Source organism: Microcebus murinus, chromosome 9 (genome assembly GCF_040939455.1).
Source record: "Microcebus murinus isolate Inina chromosome 9, M.murinus_Inina_mat1.0, whole genome shotgun sequence".
NCBI lineage: Eukaryota > Metazoa > Chordata > Mammalia > Primates > Cheirogaleidae > Microcebus > Microcebus murinus.
Window position 1 is genome coordinate 10,442,445 of NC_134112.1, and position 18,668 is coordinate 10,461,112.

At 60.6% G+C, this 18,668-nt stretch overlaps 3 protein-coding genes across 10 annotated transcripts in view; all 3 read left to right on the forward strand.

The window, feature by feature from the left end:
* Window positions 1-18,668, forward strand: part of CAMK2B (calcium/calmodulin dependent protein kinase II beta) — a 104,343-nt gene that overhangs the window by 41,687 nt on the left and 43,988 nt on the right. For all 8 annotated transcript variants that reach the window (XM_076006272.1, XM_076006270.1, XM_076006271.1 and 5 more), the window contains exon 2: window positions 3,173-3,267. In XM_076006272.1, the coding sequence (XP_075862387.1) occupies window positions 3,173-3,267 (95 nt within the window). The remainder of the gene's footprint in view (window positions 1-3,172; window positions 3,268-18,668) is intronic.
* MYL7 (myosin light chain 7) overlaps window positions 1-18,668 on the forward strand; it is a 149,899-nt gene that overhangs the window by 5,952 nt on the left and 125,279 nt on the right. The window lies entirely within an intron of this gene.
* Window positions 1-18,668, forward strand: part of POLD2 (DNA polymerase delta 2, accessory subunit) — a 177,380-nt gene that overhangs the window by 5,946 nt on the left and 152,766 nt on the right. The window lies entirely within an intron of this gene.

The following is an 18,668-nucleotide window of genomic DNA, read 5'->3' on the forward strand; positions in this document are numbered from 1 at the left end:
CCCTTGCCGTGGCCCACACGGCACATGCTAAACATGTTTGTGGCCACTTCTCGGAGGGCTGGAACTTCCAGGGGGACTTCTTGTGACAGATTGGCATCTGGCAAGTGGCTGAGCCACCAGGGAAGGGGAGGAGGCAGAAGTGGTTCTGTAGCTGGCAGCCTGAGCACCAGTGGGGAGATGGTGGGTTGGGGGACAGCCACCACCGGGAGGAGCCGTGTCAGGGCAGTTCTCTAGGGGAAGTGGTGAGCGAAGTGGGCAGATGCCTGGGGTGGGGACCTTAAGAAGGGACTATGCCAGGTGGAGGCAGAGAGGAAGGGGAGAGAATCGGGGGTGGCGATGATAACATTAGGGCTCAGAGAACGTCCAGGGCTGCAGCGGGTTGTGGAACGGAAGGGGTGAAGAGGCGTGCCGAGGAGCTGGGTGCAGGGAGGGGGTTATCTTAGGGGCCAGCCTTCCTGCCCTCTCTCCACAGCCAGCACCTTCCCCTCTTAGGACGTCTAAGCTGCCAGGAGAGGAGACCCTGTCCTCTCTTACTGAGGGCACCCTCCACCCCACCTGCAGGCCTTGTCACCCCGGGCCCTTCCCTTTGAGCGCCTGCTGCCTTCCCTGTCGCACAGGTGGGAAGCGAGGTGCCCCCACCCCAGACTCATCCCTGGCCCCCCGAAGCGCTGCCTGGCGTCCGCCCGCCTGGCCTCTTGCTGGTCTTGTGCATTTGCCTGCCTTGGTCACTGGCCGTCCCAGGCCCAGGCTGGCGGTGCAGGGCAGCTCCGGAGCCTCTGCAGGGAAGAAAGGGCTCTCTGACCTGGCCAGGGAGAGGGGCCCACTCGGGGCAGTCCCACTCCCACGACCTGTCCTTTCTCCTGCCAGGCTCCTGGCCGTGTGTTGTGCGGACACCCCTGTGCTGGGGAAGCGCTGTGGCTCACTGCCCTCCGCGCCTGTACCTGTCCCAGAGTGCACGGCAGCTGGGAGCCTGCTCTGCTGGGGGGGTGGGGGTGTTCCTGTCTCCTCCTTGTTCTGGGGACACGATCATCTACGACAGGCCGCGCACGGCCCGAATCCGCTCACCTTAGACACCCAGTCTGGCTGTGCAAACCTCCCACCCAGGCGCAGCCTGAGCTATGAGGACGGTCCGGTGCAGGAAGGCTGGGACTCCCGCTCCCCTCGGGCCTTGGCCCAGAGCTCAGCGTGGAGGCTGCCAAGCCAGCGCTGTGGCCATTGAGCCCTCTGGGGGCCGGAGCACGACAGATGGCAGGGCGGGACCTCTGGGGAAGCTCTCACCTCTCCGCGGGAAGCCAACGCGAGCCTGAGCAGCGGGCCAGGTTGGCCCCGCAGACGCCGCGCTGTGCTGCGGGCCACGTCCTGCTCTGCTGCGCGGACGCGGACGGGAAGGCTGAGGCACAGAGCTGCGTCACCCGCCAGCCAGGAGGTGACGGGCGAGGCTGGAAGCCAGCCCAGGCAGGAAGCCCGGGCCTTCGCCCTTGCCACCCTGTCTCCCGAGCCAGTGTCACATGTTAAAACAGTAACCCTTTCTTTAGTTTTCTTAAAATAAGAATATTTCAAGAACATAGCCAACGTACATAGCGAAAAAGTCAAACAGATCAAGAGGACGCTGCATGGACTCGCGTGCCCCTCCCTCGGCCCCCGCCGTCCCCCGCGGCTCTGTCCCTGTTCACAGGTTGACCCTGAAAACGGAAGACTCGGCTCAGTGAGTGGCCTGAGCACAATCATTGATCATACCCTGAGTCATTGAGAAAGTGTCCAGTTAGATTCCGTGTATTTATTTTTTTCCGAGGTATGGAATTGTACTTTTTTTTTTTACAAAAATTTATCTCCAAGAAGGATTGCAAGAAAAGAAAAGCGTGTTCACTGTTTGGGACGCTGCGTCTCCATCGTGCAGAGCGCTTGGCGTGGGCACTCCCGCGGTTTCTCGGGGGCAGGCCGTGGGGGCTGCTCATGGGCGGGGAGCCGGGCACTGCGGGGTGCAGAGGGGAGGCGCCTGTGCTCGGGGTTCGCACTGTGGGCTTCCTCCCCGTCCTGTGCCCCACCGCCGCCCTGAGGGGCTCCCCTCTCCTGCCTGTCTGGACTCACACCCTTCCTGCGACGTTTCCTGCCCCGGCCACTAGCCTCACGTGTGCTGGGTTTGACATTCTTAGAAAACGTTCTGGAATGAATGGTGGAGACACTCAGACGAGGCAGGGCCCTCCGCGTGGGAAGCAGGCGCCTCCCTCCTGCGCCTGTCCTCTTCCGGGACCACACAGGCTCCCCTGCGCTGTGGCTCCTGGTCTCTGGGTGGCGCTGGCTCTCTCGGCGCTCCCTGCCAGCTGAGGCAGGAGCTAGTCTGCAGGTCAGGGTTTGTGGGTGACATTCAGGGCCTCGTCGACAGCCTGGGTAATGGAACCCACATTCCCAGACTCGGATTCCTTCCTTTGTCTCTCGGGCTCTGGACCACGGTTTGTGCTGGTCGGTGCCCTCTGCCCCCGCCATGCCTGTGCGGTTCTCTCAGAAGTGCTGACACCCCTCCAGGCTGTTGGTGTGAACACGTCCCTTCAGTCCCCCACTCTGGGCCTCCACAGATTCTTCTGTAACACCCCGACAGTGGAGGATCTCGGGGACCCTCTCCTCTGCCTTTGCAGTTTAATGATGTGATGCTTCTCCCTCCCTACAAAACGTTCAATGAGTCCCCGTGTCTGACTGCACCAAATCCCCGTGCGTCCTCCCCCCAGAGCTGGGCCTCGGGGACATGTGCAGCTCTGTTGCCCTCTGGGGAGAGCACTGGAGGGTCTCGTGGACCTGGTGGACATCACCTGAGCAGCGTGCTGGCAGGTGCTGGGGCGGGCTCTGGCCCTGCCGACTCAGGAGGATGCGGGCCCAGGGGCCACACAGAGCTGAGGGGCGCCGCGGCCTCCCTCATGGGACAGGCCGATCCTCTGTGCCGTGGGCGGGGCTCTGCCAACTGCCGGGAAGCCAGCCCGTCCTGCTGGTGCCCAGTGGGCCGGCCGAGAGCACTGGGAGGGGCACCCCTTCCTTGCACAGATCTCCGGATCACTGGCTGCCTGCCCAAGGCCTGGCCGGTGGCTGGATGCTGGGTGTTTTTGGGGAGATTAATCAGCTTTCTCTCTTTCTCCTTGTCTGTCTCTGTCTCTGTCTTTTGCTCCCCCATTTTCCTCCTCAGGGGGGCTTTCTCTGTGGTCCGACGCTGCGTGAAGCTCTGCACCGGCCATGAGTATGCAGCCAAGATCATCAACACCAAGAAGCTGTCGGCCAGAGGTAGGGCGTGGGGAGTGTCCTGCGCGGCTGCAGTCGGGCTGCGGCAGGGACTTGGTAGGACGGGCCCTGCAGACCGCGCCTTGGGGCCTTCCCAGGCTCGGCCGGGCCGGCCTGTGGCTCCCTGCACAGCGGGAGCGGGGTTCGTGGAGCGGAGGCTGCAGTGGGGGGTGCAGGAGTGTTGGGCACTGGCGGCACCTCTGGCCTGGTGGGGCCGGGGTCTGGTGGGGGACAGGTGACCCTCAGACCCAGGAGCGCACCTTTGCATTCTGGTTTGGGTGTTCACTGAGCCCCCACTTCCCGAGTCCTCTGGGGTCTCTGTCCCCAGAACTGGAAGGGAGAGGGCGCTAGGCTGCTGTGGTGGTCAGGAAATGTCATCTGGCCCAAGAACTGTGATATGGAGAAGAATTCAGTGACTCAAAGGCTTTGAGTGACAGGCCATGCTGGGTCCGTCCCCTAGTTGAGCTCTCTGACCAGGAGGGGCTGTGGGAGGATGACACTGCAGAGGGCCCGGCAGGAACACCAGCGAGTGAGGCCTGGGGGCAGGTCCAGAGGCATGAGTTCTCAACTGTCCCCCACACGGGGGACCTGGGAGCCCGGTGTCCCCTCTCCCCTGCCATTCTGCACAGGCTGGACGTGGGCCACCTGCTGTCCGTCAGCTCTGCTAGCCTCCCTTGGGCCTGGCTCGCGGTGGGGCGTGAGCTGGGCTGTGTTTTGGGGCCTGGGGCGGCAAGCTTGTGTTTTCTTGGTCGAGACACAGAACTGGTCTGGAGCTAGTGGTGCTCAGGGTGCTCAAGGGCCTGTGCCTGTAGCCGGTGCCTGTGGGTCTCCAGGGGACATTCCTGAGGCCTGACACTCCCTGCCTATCACAGGGCACCACGGAGAGGAGCTCTGTGAAGCAAAGCAGCCTTTGGGTGCTTGCGAGTGAGCATGTGCAGTGTGTCTGTGTGCACGTGCGTGTGCTTGGATGTCGCCGTGAGGTGTGTGGCTGTGTGAGGCATGTGGCTGTATGTGCTCGTGTGTGTGTGTGTGTGTGTGTGTGTGTGTGTGTGTGTGTCCCTTAATCGAGCTTCCAGAATGGGGCCATCTGGCCCTTGGGCAGCAGGGCTGTGACCAGCACAGGCTCAGCAGGGAGGCTGAGAGGTCCTTTCAGTTCCTGCTGGGGAAGATGCTTCAGGTATCCCAGGGCCTGGAGTGAGACAGGTGGGGGTCCTAGAGGTGGCCCCTGGCCTGGAGGGCAGTGGGCAAAGGCGAGGGCCATGTGCCCTGAGGGTCAGCTTGGATGAGCTCTGGGACGTTCGGCCAACCAGGTGGGAGAAGGAGGGAGTGACCAGGATTTCAGGCTTGTCTCAGGAGGGGTGTCCAGGAAGGCCCTAGGGACCAAGCCACGGGGTGAGGGCAAGAAGGAGCACCAGCCCAAGTGCGTCACATGGGTGGGACCAAGGCCAGTTGGGGTACTGGGGGCAGAGGGCCCTGGCTGGGGTCCTGGGGTCTCTGCTGAGCACACAGACCTCAGAGTAGCCTTTTGCTGTCCGCCCAGCCTGTGCCTCTGGGAGTCACGGGTCAGTGTGTTCATCCGTGGTGGCCAAGCTGTTCCCATGGCCACCCAGGGGCTGCTGCCGGCCTGAGTTTGAGCACACGGCAGACAAGTGTAGGCCGTGCGGCCTGTCGTACTCCTGGCCCCAGGGTGCAGCTCTTGTGTCCTGTGGCTGCCGTGTCGAGGACGAGGACCCATGCACGTCCAGTGGCCTCACTGGCCCCCGAGCCATGGCGCTGCTAGCATAGCCCTCTCTCCCAGGCTGAGAACTGAGACCTGCAGGGTCGCCGGGCCAGGCCCGGACCCCACAGCTGCCCTGTGGCTGACACTTACTGAGCACTTGCTGTACACACCGCACTGGAACTTGGGAAGCGTCTGAGTTCCCTGACATATGGCAGTTGGCACTGCCGGTGACATGGGTGTGACGCGTTCTGGGGAATGCCGTGCCCCACACAGGTGGGGTCTATCGGGCAGGAAGAACAGGAGCTTCCCATGCCTCGAAGCCTCCCAGGCGTCCCCTTGCCCCCACCCCTCTTCCGGAGTTCGTGGTCGTCGTTCCCTCGTTTCTCTGTCGTTTGGCCACATGGATGTTTCATTCACTTGTGCCTGAAGGTGGCGCGGCACTGCCAGTGCACCTGCCTTGTGTGCAGGAGATGCTCCAGGTGTGTCCCTGCCGGACCCGCTCCCGCTGCTGGGTGGTGTTCCGCTGGGGAAGGCCCCGTGCCTGCTCCTGACCACGTTAGCACCGGGCCCAGCGCACGGGACACGCACCCTTCAACGCTTGAGTGAACTCAGTCTGGCAAAAATGTTGCTTGCCAGTCAATGTTTAAAGAGTCTGTCCAAATATGTTCGCCTAGGAAACCAGAATCAGTAAATGGCTTGTGTCCCCTCCTGCTTTTCTTGCTGTCCCTGAGGACAGCAGCCACCCCTGACCCGCCTTGGTCCTCAGCAAGGGATTCTGGAAGGCTTGTCCCCCAGACCCCAGCACTGACATACACTTCCCGAGGAGGACACGTGGGCCTGCATGTGCCCAGACCCCAGCCTGGCTGGTGGGTGTCTGCGTGCTGTGTGGCCTCCGAGAACCACCCACGGCCCCCATTGTCCACAGACGAAGCCACCTGGGCTCTCCTGCCCATCCTGGACACCGTTGCCCATGCCAGCGGGCCCGAGCCGGGCAGCACTGTGCTGCTGGCCTCTCCTCTGGTGTCACCTTATCCCTGCCAGCTTCTCCTCGCCCGAGGACCATGCGTCACGTCAGACCCAGGGCTTCCTGGCCTCTCCGCACATTTGGTCTCTTTCCTCGATTGTGCAAGGCCACCGGAAGAAGCAGGGGAGAGAAGGCCCCCCTCAGATAAGCCCTGGGCACGGGCCCTTACTCCTGCAGCAGCTTTCTGCCGAGGACAGGTGAGGAGCAAATGTGCCCTGAAATATGCAGCCACAGCTCCAGGTGCTGGGCGGGGGGCCTGGGGAAGGGGATCCTTGGGAGGTTGGCGAAAGTCACCCCAAAAGTTGCATTAGGTGGGTCTTGAAGGATGAGTAGGAGTTTGTTGAGCTCAAACAGAGAAGCACCTGGGTATGTATCGATGGAATGACATCGCTCCTCTAAATTAACCTCACACTGCATGTTTTTATATTCTCAAAGTGCTCTCCCAGTCAGGAGGATTTAGAGTGCTGGCAGTCTGAAATGCCAGCCTGTCTGCCATGACCACCCTGCAGGTGGCCCACCTGCCGCCTGTGCCCCGCCTTCCTTTCACTCTCTGGGTGTCACAGTGGCTGAGCCCTGGGAGGCTCCTGAGCTGCCTTGTGTTTCAGTGAATGCCTTGGGGCTCATCAGAGACCCTGCTGCCTCAGGCCCCACACCCGGCCTCAGTTTCCTCAATGTCACCTTCTTCTGGCAGGATCGTGGCCAGGTGCAGCTCCTGCAGAACTGCCGGTCCCACCTGCCTCGCTGTGCCAGACCCTCCGCCCAGGGCCGCCACACTGGCCAGCCCTCACATTTTAGGGGCATTTTCTTTCCTGTTTAACGTTTTATTATGGAAAATTTCAAACATTCCCAAATACAGAAACAATGACAGGACGAACCCCAGCCTCAGCAGTTACCAGCCCTCAGCCGGTCTCATCCCGCCTGTGCCCATACTGCAGGCCGTTGACCATTGTGTCCATAAACGTTTCAGCATGGGTCCCCGACAGAAAGGACGCTAAAAACGCAGGCGCAGTCGTGTTGTCCTACCGAGAGAAACTGGCAGTGATCCCTTGATAGCATCAGATACGCAGCCGTGTTTGTGTTTCTGACGGCTCAGAGGTCTCCTCAGGACTGAACTGAAGCCCCATGATTAGGTCTCTGCCCCCGGTGCTTGAGCCCTGCTCCTGGGCAGTGTCCCTGAGTGTGTGGGGCCTGGCAGCTGCTTGTCACAGCCCAGGGGCACAGCCACAGACCATTGCGGCACCTCAGGCCTCAAAACTCTCGGGGAGGGAGCCACCCTGTCCACCCTGGCTTCCAGGACAGCCTGTCCCCTTGGGGTCAAACCTGGGGCTCCAGGAAATGCCCTAGAACTGGCCTTGCCTTGATTGCTGTGGCCTTTACCTTGGTTTCCCCTTCTACTGCCCCGGCGTGTCTCTTGGGGTTGATGACAGTACTGGACAGTCTGGGGACACCACAGAGGGAAGGCACCTGGCACTTCCTTCCCAGCCCCTGCAGCCGACAGAATCCTGCATTCGCTGCCCACCTTGGTCTGGGGGCTCCATCCTGTGCCTCTGCTGCCATGGGCCCCCGACACCCGATCTCCTCTGACCCTCCCCAGGCCCTCTGGGCTTTCCTGACGGAGGGGGCAGTCAGGGAGTTGAGGGACAGTGTTTTGACCGGCCCTCAGAGCCCCACCGTGGGCACCTCACCTCCGGGTGAATGCCCAGCTGTCTGACCTTGGCCAGGTTCCTTAGCCGCCCTACACCTCGGTTTCCCCAGCTGTAAAATGGGGATAAAAATAGTGTCTCCCTCAGAGGGACATTGGAGGGCTGGCGGTGGGAGGTGCTTAGGGAGAGATTGGCACTCCTGGGCTGCAGAATGTGGCCATGCCCACGGGGCCCTGGGCCTCTCCACCTTGCTGCCTCCCTTCCTGGCCAGATAGCTGCGACCCCGCCTGGACCCCTGCAGCTTTCTGGTGCCCTCCGTCCTGCCCAGGGCCCCCTCCCCATGAAGCTGACATGGGTCCTCCCACCAGCAGCTGGCTACCCACTTGGAACTCCCTGGGCTGTGTCAGTCGCCCGTGGCTATTTCTCAATTGGCCACATGCTCCTTGGGGACAGACGCAGCTGGTGCATCTGGCGTCCTCCCAGCTCCCTGCCCAGAGCCAGGGAACTCATGGGGGAAGCGCCTGCTCCTGTCTGGCCTGCTGTCTCCCTCCCTACCGTGAGGCGGGCTGCTCTGCAGTGGCCTCCCGCTGTTATTCTGGGGGTGGGAGAAGGCCTGGAGGGGCGCTCTAGCAGCCTGCCCCCACCCCAACTGCATCCCCCTCTTACTTGAGGCCAGCGCCAGTGCGGGGGCCTCACCTGCTCCTTGGGCGTCCCCACCCCATGCACAGCCAGAAGTGCTGCGTCCCCACACCACTGCATGTCCGGAGCTGTCCAGGGCCGAGGCCTGGTGACAAGAACTGTCAGGTAGCATGTGGCTGCAGAGAGAAGGGAGCTGGCACCGGACACAGGAGAGCTCAGGCTGCCCAGCAACCACCCAGCAGGACGATGCAGAATCGCACCAGCTCACACCAAAGGCTGCGGCAGTTAGATTTTTTTAAATTTAATACTTAATTAAATAGAGGATTGTGAGACATTCAAAGCCTGTGAATGTACTGAATATTTAGAGATTATTAAACTACTGTGAACAAAGGCAGTTAGTGGAATTTTTTTTTTTTTTTGAGACAGAGTCTTTTTAGAGTGCAGTGGCGTCATCACAGCTCACTACAACCTCGAACTCCTGAGCTCAAGGGATCCTCCTGCCTCCCGAGTAGCTGGGACTACAGGTGCCCGTCACGTTGCCTGGCTAATTTTTCTATATTTAGTACAGACAGGGTCTCGCTCTTGTTCAGGCTGGTCTTGAACTCCTGAGCTCAATTGATCCTCCCGCCTTGGCCTCCCAGAGTGCTAGGATTACAGGCGTGAGCCACTGAGCCCAGCCAGTTAGAGGAAAATTAATTGCTTGGGGGTAATTTGTGCCACCAACTGGGATGCTCTGATCGGACACTAAAGACCCACTAAAGATCCAACAGGCCTGAGCCAGACAGTCAGGCTGAAAATCCGTCAGCTGAGTCACCTCCCACAGAGGGGGAGGCTGAGAAGAAGGCAGAGCCGGGGCCACAGCCTCCCTCCCCCTGCCCCATGGGAGGTGAGAGATGGGGCGCTGGTGGTGTGTGGGCTGCAGCAGTGGCTGGCGTGAGCTCAGGCTGTCCTGTGCAGCAGGGATCCCCTAGGCTGCGAGGCTGTGACAGAGGCTCAGGCCTGGGCCTTTCTGGACTCTAGCACCATAGACGGGCATGAGAGTTTAGTGACGTTAGCAGGAGGGTTAGCAAGGAGAACAGCGGGTGAAGGGTGAGGGTCTGCAGCCTCCCCTGCCGGCAGAGGGCAGGGGTGTGAGGATGCTCATGTCTGGTGGCATTCTGGACAGGGCCAGCTGGTAAGTGTGCTGAGCTGCTGGCCACCAGGCCTCTGAGGCATGGTCTTCTCTGTTGTTTTCCTCCATCCCTATAAAAACATGGAAATGCTTTCTCCGGGCCATGCTCCCTGGCCTCAGGCTGCAGGCTGGGTGGGGCCCCCAGGCATCTCGTCAGGGGTGCATGGGAACATCCAGCCAGCTGTCCAGTCTCTGGAAAGGACAAGAAGGACGTGGTGGGCAGAGTGGGAGGCAGAGGAGGGGGCCAGGTATAAGGCCACAGTGGTCAGGAGCTGCAGTCAGGGGTATGGCCCTGGAGGGAGCCCCACATGGCCAGTGCCTGGCCTTGTGGGATCTGGGCCTTGTGTTCGAGAGCAGGATCCTGGCAAGGCGTGTCCTGCCCCCTCAGGGTCTGGCCCGAGCCCAGAAAGCATGCAGTTCATGCTCGATGCCATGAGCATGTTCAGGGTCACAGTGCTGAGTCAACCTCACAGAGCCGCAGCGACCCCTCTGGCCCAGGAGAAAGCCATGGTGCGTCTGTGGAGAGGTGGGCTCTGCTGGGGCCTGTGTGCGCGGAGACCCTGCCCCAGGTGTGGCTTATTGTGCCAGGGCTGGAGGAGGACACAGCTACCAGCTCCTCCTGTCACCTTGCCCTGCTGCTCTGGAGAGCGTAGTATCCCCACTGTACAGTTGACAAAACTGAGGACTCGAGAGTACGGTCACCTTTGTTTAAATCGCCCCCTGTGCACGCTGTTTGTGAGGGTCGGAGTCCCACCTGAGAGTTACGGGGATGGCGGGCCACACGACACCGTGGACATGCTCACAGACACTCAGGGCCCAGGGAGGAGGGCTGTGTCCTGGGGAACAGAGTGAACAGCAGGGGCCGGGGGAGGCAGGCTCTGTAGTAACGAGAGGGTGCGGCAGCCTCTGGTTCCCACCAGAGGAAGTTTTGGCTGGCTTGAATAATTCCGTGGGTTGGCAGAAAACTGCAGCCTGCTACTCAGGGATGAGCACGAGCTGTGCCGGGCCCCTGCACGGAGGAACCTGCCTGGCAGGGCTTAGCCACGGGAGCAGGGTACATGCAGTGAGTCCACGCAGGGCCTTCCTGGTTTCACGGCATGTCAAGGTGACGCATAATATTGGCCTTAATTTTAGGGCTTACCCGCAGCCGTGCTTGACACCACGGAGCGGGAATTCCAAGCCAGGTCTCTGTTTCAAAGCTGCGTTCCCCCCACGTGGTAGAGGATGGCTCTGGGGACCTCCCACAGTGTCACTCCCATCCCTGCCCAGGCCCGGGGATGGTGGGACTCATCCCCATGGGGTTGGCAAACAGCTCCGAGGCCCCCGCTGTGCCGTGGGTGACATGTGTGTGCAGAGGGGCAGGATGCTCCAACACGCGTTGCCAGGGTCCCCACGAGCCCTGACAGTGAGGTGGCAGGCAGCTGCAGGACACGCACACAGATGCCTCTTGCGGGTGGCGTAGCTGCTGGCTGATGCTGGCGGGTTAATTGCTGGTTGCTTTGTTGCCTTTTTAAAAAGGAAACATGCACAGAAAGCCACAGCAAGAGCCGCCTTTTTGCACCTTCATCTCAGGGCTCAGCCTGACTGGGCTTTCTCGGGGACCCTGGTGCACCCGCCCCTCCGCTGCCCCAGCCCCTGCGACACCACCTAGATACCCTCAGAGGATGCCGATCTGGGCCCCAGGCTTCAGAGCCAGGGCGGTTCTAGCCTCAGATCTACTATTTTGGGTGTCAGCCCTCCCCCACCCGCCATGCCCACCTAGGTCCCCAGAGGGAGGGCAGGCTCAGGTCAGACACGCGCGGGAAGTGGTGCCTGCTCCTCCCCCTTGGGGACTGGGCTCTGGCAGCCTCTGAAGTCTCACAGGAAAGAAGAGGAGGAGGTGGCGGTGGCTTCCCGAGTGCAGCGGGCTCCTGAGGTGTGGGCCTCCTCCGGTGGGATCCAGCTCCACTTCTACCTAGCCTCCCAGTGCCCGTGCCCCATCTGGAAGTGGGGGACATAATAGCAGCCCCGCCTCAAGGTGCTGCCCGGAGCTGGGATCAGCAGACAGAAGCCGTTCCTCTGGGTGGACTTGCAGGGCTCTTCGTTCATTCTCAAGAAGCGATTTTCGTTTTAGGAGGCACGGCTAGGGTCTGCCCACCACCTTCTTTTGGACCCTAAACTGGCCTGCACCCTAAGACTGGATGGACAGGCCTTGCTGCATGGCCCCGAGCAGACTCTGGCGTCCGAGCTGGTTTTATTCCTCGCTCCCCAGGCTGGAGAGTCGGAGCAGAGGCTGCTGGAAGCCTTTGCTTGGAAGCCATCCCCCTCCCCCCACCGCCCGCCAAGGTCAGAGCCACTGGGGGACTGGCCAGCAGCAGGTGCCAGCACTGAGACCTGAACTCTGCCCGCCACCCCTGCTTCTGCCCCAAGGCCAGTCCACCCTCCGCGTGGGACGCCCAGGGCCGTCACCACGTCTGCACACCTGCCAGGGCACATCCAGAAGAGGAGGGAAAGGCCAGATTCCACCTGCTTGGTGTGGAGGTCCAGGATGTCCTATTGGGGGTGGCCGGTGGCTCAGTGCCACAAGGGCTGACGCCTGGCTCCTGAGGGCGCTCTGCCCCTTAGGAGTGTAAAAGCGTAGACGAGTTTAAGCTCGCAGAGAACTGGGACACCTGGGTTAAATGTGTTGGCACCAGACAGTGCTCGGGCTGTGCCTGGCTAGGGTGTGGTGTGGACGTTGGTGAGCCTTCTAAGATTCTAGAAAGCTCTCTCATGCCGTCTGATGGTGCAGGTGGCTAAGACAGGCAGTGCAGGTCACCGGGGTCTTGCCCACGGGATGAAGGTGCAGGGAGTGGGGCCTCTGCCCCGCCAGAGTCCAGAGCTTCAGACAGATGTGTGCCCAGCCTCCTCCCGGCGTCCAGGCCTGACAATTCCAGAGGCCCTGGAGCCAGCGTGGGGGCAAGAGGAGTCTCCCCTCCTGCCCCTCCTCTCCCCCGCCCCTGGTGCCCCACAGTGTCCTCCTGGGGGTGACAGCACTGCTGTTTCTCCTGGCAGCTGGTGGGGGGCCTGGCGCCCACCCACGCCCTCCTGTCCGTCTCCCTGGCTCCTGCTCACCACCCCACCCCCTCCCTGCTGTGAGTCACCCACTGCTAGGGAGTAGGGCGCCAGGGAAGGTGGAGGACGGCGTTGGGGGCCTGGGTGGGCAGAGGAGCTGCCTCTTGGTGCTGGAGGGAGGAAGGGTGATGACGGGGAGGGAGCAGCAGAGAGTTACTAAGCAACGTAACCCTGACTCCTCCTGCAGCCTCTGTTGTGTCTGACCCTCCTCCCACGGGGTGCACTGGCCGTACCATCACCTCCAGTGCCATCCACAGGGGACATGGGGGTCCCCAGAGCCATGCACGGGGCATCTTTGTCGTGTTGAAGGACAGCTGCCCCTCCTGCCCGCCGGGTCCTCAGTGTGGGCCTTCGGACCCAGCAGCTTTGAACTCCTGTCTGGGCCCCGGTTTCCTCATCTCTGGCCCACACCTCCCTCTGCAGTGCACAGGGCCGACGTGAGCGTCCCCCAGCCTCTGCCAGCTGCTCCTTCCCCACCGCCCTCCACAGAGCTCAGGGGACCCCACCTGAGGGACCCTGCAGGGATCTCACAGGACGAGAGTGGGGAGGAGCTGGTTTGCAGTCTCTCCCCTGCCACTCCTGGTCTCGCAGGGCGTTTCTGGAATTAAATGGGTTAATGCCTGTAATGCACAGAACAGACGGCACCTGGCATGTGGCAGGTTCTCCAGGATGGGTCACGTGACGCGTGCCTGTGTCCCAGCCCTGTCTCCTCCTGTGCTTGGCCATGGGCACCTTGGGGCAGCTCCTGCCCTGTCACTTTCACACTGGTGGGTGCCAGCCACCAGCCCACCAGCACAGTGACAGCCCAGAGGAGCCCCAGTCCCCTCCCCGGCCCCTGGGAGCACCACACCAAGGCTTCCAAAAGGGGCCTATGGGTCTGGGAATGGCCATTCTTGGGGGGCTCTGTGGTCCCCACTCCTGAAAGGCTTGAGCGTTGGTTGGTATGCTGTCCGGGCGGACACAGCCGAGCATTGTCCTTCCCCACAAATGTGAGTGCTTTGCTTTGCCTTGGTCAGGCTTCTGCAGGTGGGTGACCCACACCGGCAGGGATCTTGCTGTGGTTTGGAGAAGGCTGTGGGGCGAGGGAGGAGGAGAGCCTTGTCCGCCCCCCGGCCCTTGTGAGCCCTCCTTGTGCTGGCATGGGGCTGTCTCCCCTCCCCTGTGAGGCCGGCATCTGCAGGAAGTAAATAGTGGGTTCTGCAGTGAGCAGAGGCAGACGCCGCCCACCAGCCCAGAGAGCAGCAGGGGACACAGACCAAGTGGCATCGTCCCAGAGAGCCCTTGTGCTTCAGAGAGAGGCCTTGGCTTCAAGTCCCAGCTCAGCCGTCCGCCCTGCCTGTGCACTGGGGGTGGCTTTGGCGTCCTCCCTGTGCTCTGGGGCTGCGGACAAGCCTGCAAGAGATGAGCCCAGTGTGGGTGTGCCAGGCTCGGCTGGGGCCATGTCTCTTCCCGTGTCCCTTGGTGGCCCCTGAGCCCACCTGTGTCCCACACATCTGCTGACCTTGGGGGCACCCAGGGTGCAGGGCTGGCAGGGTGGACACCCTGGCAAGCCAGGGCTCTGCACGGAGATTGTAGCCAAATCACTCAGAGAAGCTTCCAGGCCTGGGCATTCCCCAGGGGATGGAGTCGGAGGATGCAGTACTATCATTAGAACTCAGGCATGCGGGCGGATAATTGCAGGCTCCAGTTTAGCCTGATCTCGTGGAGTACAATTGTTTTTATTTTTTTAATTTTGGGGTTTTTTTGATAAATGCTTTTATGGGTTATAAATGAATGCTGTATTTTATCTGTGGGATGTTTCTCTGGTAGGAGAAATAAATAGCTATGCTTTTGCCAGCATCTCTCTGAGCCAGCCCCCTTGGGGAGCAGGTGTGTAAATGTGTACACACGTGTGCGTGTGTGTAGGATTGCCTCCAAGCTGAATGAGCCAGCCATCTTCTGGCTTAAATATAGGCCCACACACATATGCCCTTGTCTCTGTTTGGGGTGCAGATTCTTTAGATGCCCAAGCATTTAGGAGATGGTTGAACTCATGAGCTCTCTTTCCAAGCTTCACACTAGAAGGGGGTGTGAGAAGCGAGTCTTTTGCCAGCATGAGAAGACAAACTCCTACTCATCCTCCAAAACCCCATTCAAGCATCACCCCTTGAGTCTCCTGCAGTCAGAATCAGGGCCTGAGGACCCTCTGCTCATCTCTCTGCTATAACAAGGGGCTCATATCACTGCTGTCAGCAGCTCCTTGCAGCCCAGGGCCTGTCTCCCCGAGGAGCCCCCGGGCCTCAGTCAGTGCTGGCCAGGGCTTTTTCAGAAAGAGAAAGGAGAGGGAGATCAGAAAAGCAGAGGGACTTTCCCTTGATGGGGTGGGGTTCCCTGGAGGTTGAGAGGGGCTTGGCCTGTGCCTTCACTCTCTGGTCCCTACCTGCTGTCCCACACCCTGTTTCAGAGGTTGTCCTCCAGGGGAAACTCGGCGTGAAAGGGCACGGCAGCCCTGGAGCCGGTGTGCGCGTGGAGGTGACGCGAGGCGGCCCCACACCGACGGGAGGGGACCTAACGCCTTCTGGGGAGTCGATGGTCACCACCACGTTGGGCATGTCCTTGGGGTTTGCTTGTCATTGGCTTCACAAGCCACAGAGGTGTGGCATCTATCCTGTGACATGAGTCAGTACTGCCCAGTAAAATGTTAACCACACAGACATCCCTGCGCTGTGGGAAATGGCAGTGAGGACGATCTCAGACCTAACTCGACCCTGAGCACCCCCAGCCCAGGCTCCTCAGCGACCCTGGACACAGCCCTGGGGCTGGGCTCAAGGCTGGCCTGGCCTTCCACCTCTGCGGCCCCACACCTGGGGAGCCCCTCCTGGTGGGCGAGCTGGGCGACTCACTGCCCAGCCCTGGCCAGGACATCACTGTAGTGGGCCCAGCCACTCGGGAGGACTCTTGGGACCTCCCTCACGATGGGGTCTGGGGCCGGGGTCCCAGGAGTGCCAGGGGCCCTGGGCAGGGCAGGGCGGCATCTGAGGCAGAGGCGTGGCTGCCTGGCCGCATTCTCGCTGCAGGCCCGCTGGAGTCTGGCCCTGCTCGGTGGCCACCACCGTGGTCTCCTGCGTCCAGGTGGGCCCCCCAGGGGCCAGAGCCCCCCAGAATGAGGCCGGCGGGCAGGTGTGGTGGCTCAGGTCGCTGCCTGCGGCAGGGAACAGGAGGGAGCTGGGGTCCTCCCGGGTTCCACTGGACCGATTAGAGCCAGCACAGGTTTCTTGGGAACTGAACTGGGTTAAATTTAACTTACTTAACCTTGTCCACGACAAGGGGTTTATGATGTTAATTCGGCATCCAGGAATAACGTCCCTGACGTCTCAGGAAGAAAATCACAGGGTGTCCACAGAGCCGGGAGCTGGATTCTTGCCCACCGTGACGCGGCCCGTCCTGCCATGCGGTTGTCAGACCCGGGCGGAGACGGCCGCCTCCTGCCCCTCCCCTCGTGCTTAGATTTTCTTTCTTGGTGTTTTAAAATTTGAGGGCAAATGCTCCCATAGCAGATTTTATGGAACATCCTCATCATATTGAACCAGTGGCTTGCTCACTGGAGACAGACTCAAAATCTTTCTGAAAAACGAATGTTTTGCCCAATTGTAAAAGTAACACGTGATCATTGTCAATATGGTGGGGGAGGGGGGAGTATAAAGAATAAAACGAAATTACCCGCAGTTCTGCCGCCCAGGGTGAAGCACTTTTGACATCTATACGACGTTGTGTCTGGGTGTTACCAGCTTTGACTTCGTGTCGTGGTTTATAGCAGCGGTCCCCAACCTTTTTGGCACCAAGGACCGGTTTCATGGAAGACGATTTTCCCACAGGAGTGTGGGGGGACCGGAGCTCAGGTGGTGACACGGGTGATGGGGAGTGGCTGTAAATGCAGATGAAGCTTCGCTGGCTCGCCCGAGAGTCACCTCCTGCTTCTCGACCCGGGTTCCTCAGTTTCATGGAAGACAATTTTTCCACAGACGGGGGCAGGGGGTGGGCGGAACTGAGATGCTCAGCTGGGTTCATTGGTTCCTAACAGGCCACAGACGGGTACCTGGGGGGTTGGGGACCACAGGTTCGTAGTGTCAAAGCAGCTCCCTGAACACTCTCCGGCTGCTGGAGGAGGTAGCCAAGGTGCTGTTGTGCCTGTTACAGAGGGGACTGTCGGTGACCCACATGGCTGTGGGTGGACACCCCGTGCCAGCACTGTGCAGTCAGGTGCCCTTTCCTGGCTCCATACTGATGACTTATCTCCCTGAACACACGCTCAGGAGTAGCTGCGACCTTGTGGCTGGGCTCTGCTCTCAGAGATGTTGCCGTAATAAAACACAGCCCTGTAAATTATCTGCGTCCCAGGAAAACGGTTCACAATTGCATTTTCCTCCTGATTTTTATTTATGATTTTATGTAACTATAATCAGACAATTTTCCAAAGGAAAACTATCTACCCTGGTCTGCCCACCTCACCCTCCTAGGTTTTCCCTTCGCTCAGCCTGGCTCCAGCTCGGTCCGCTAGCTGGGAGGGGTCCTGCCTGGGGCAGATTAGCTGTCAGCATCACTGGGGAAGTTGGGGAGTTGGGCTGTGGACGGTGGAGTGGAGAGATGAGTGTGGCATCTGCACCAGATTTGCTGCATCTGATACCTGTGCCGGGATTACGTAAGGGACGTCTGGTGCCTCTGTTACCTGCTCTCAAATGCTTCAGAAGAAGCAAGCGCGAGCATGTGACGGGAGAGGGGAGGTGGTTCAAAGAGCTGTGCATGGGCACTCTGTGCTGTCCTTGCCCTGCTTCTCTAAGTTTGACAAATGTTCAGAGTAGTAACTTTAAGAAAGATATTATGAAAGCAAAAAGTAGCCCCATGAACTCAGCGCCCTGCACCCTTGAAGCCCTCCTGACCCCACCTGCAGGGGGAACGGAGGGTAGGATGTTGCAGTGGCCGGTCCCCTGCCTGCTGCTGGAGTTGGGCCTCGTGTGTACGGCCGCCCAGGCATGTCCAGTGCTGCCTGTTTTTGAGCTTCATACAGCTGGAAACACAGATGCTACTCCACGCGCGTTCTGTTGTGATTACGTTTGATTTATCCATTCTAATATTGACAGGTACACGGGCTGCATCCAGTCTCAGCCGTCAGGATGCCGCCTCAGCTCCCACTGGAGCGGGGAGGGGGGGAAGGGGCACTCGGGGGTGCTTCAGAGGACAGCACGGAGCTTGCCGAGTCGGGCGTGCAGGTGGGGAGCGGGATGCCCGGGCTGCTGGCAGCATGGCAGGCAGGGGCTGACTCCCTCCAGCCCACCCGGAGGCTGTGCCGGACCCCTCTGCAGCCCTCCCGTGGGGTGCCAGGCTGCCGAGCCGAGGCAGGTGGGAGCCAGGAGGGCAGGGCAGGGAGGGGTCGGCCTTTCCTGGAGGCCCGAGTGCCTGTCCTGAGGGAGAGCCAGTGAACACCATTCCCAGAGCAGTTCCTGTGGGCAGGTGTGGCCTTCCCACTCAAGAAAGGCACATGCATGTTTGGGACCATGTCCTGTGCCCCCAGACCACCACTGTCACGCCCACCCCAGGCAACTGGCAACAGACGTGCCTCGTCCAGGCCTTCCCTTCTGCAGGTGGACCGTGTCCCCCAAGGACAGGAATCTTTGTTAAGTGGCAGCTGTATTCTTTCCCTGCCTGGGTGCTACTGGGTGTCCCCTTGGTGCAGGAGGCACCCCTTGCGGTCTTGTGCCCCTGGGCCCTGCTCACCTGTCCTGCGGGGGAGCTTGACACTCGCAAGTTAGGGGGCTGCAGACACTGATGCCCCCTCCCCAGTCACATCTTGCCCCAGGGACAGCCACCATCCTGAGCTCTGAAAGGCCCCTTGTCTGTCCACAGGGTCCCCCCACGCCTGGCTGTGCCCCAGCGACTGTCTGCACTCGACCTCTATGTAAATGAGGCACATTTTGAGTACTCCTTTGCGTTGATTTTTCTCCCCAGCACTGTGCTGGGATGCTGGGCGGGTGTGGCAGAGGCCTTCGTGTCCTTGCTGTACGGGGTCTGTGTGTGACTAGCCACGTGGAGTGCTGCCTTCTCCTGTCAGTGGAAATGTGGGGTTTTGTTTATTTGCTA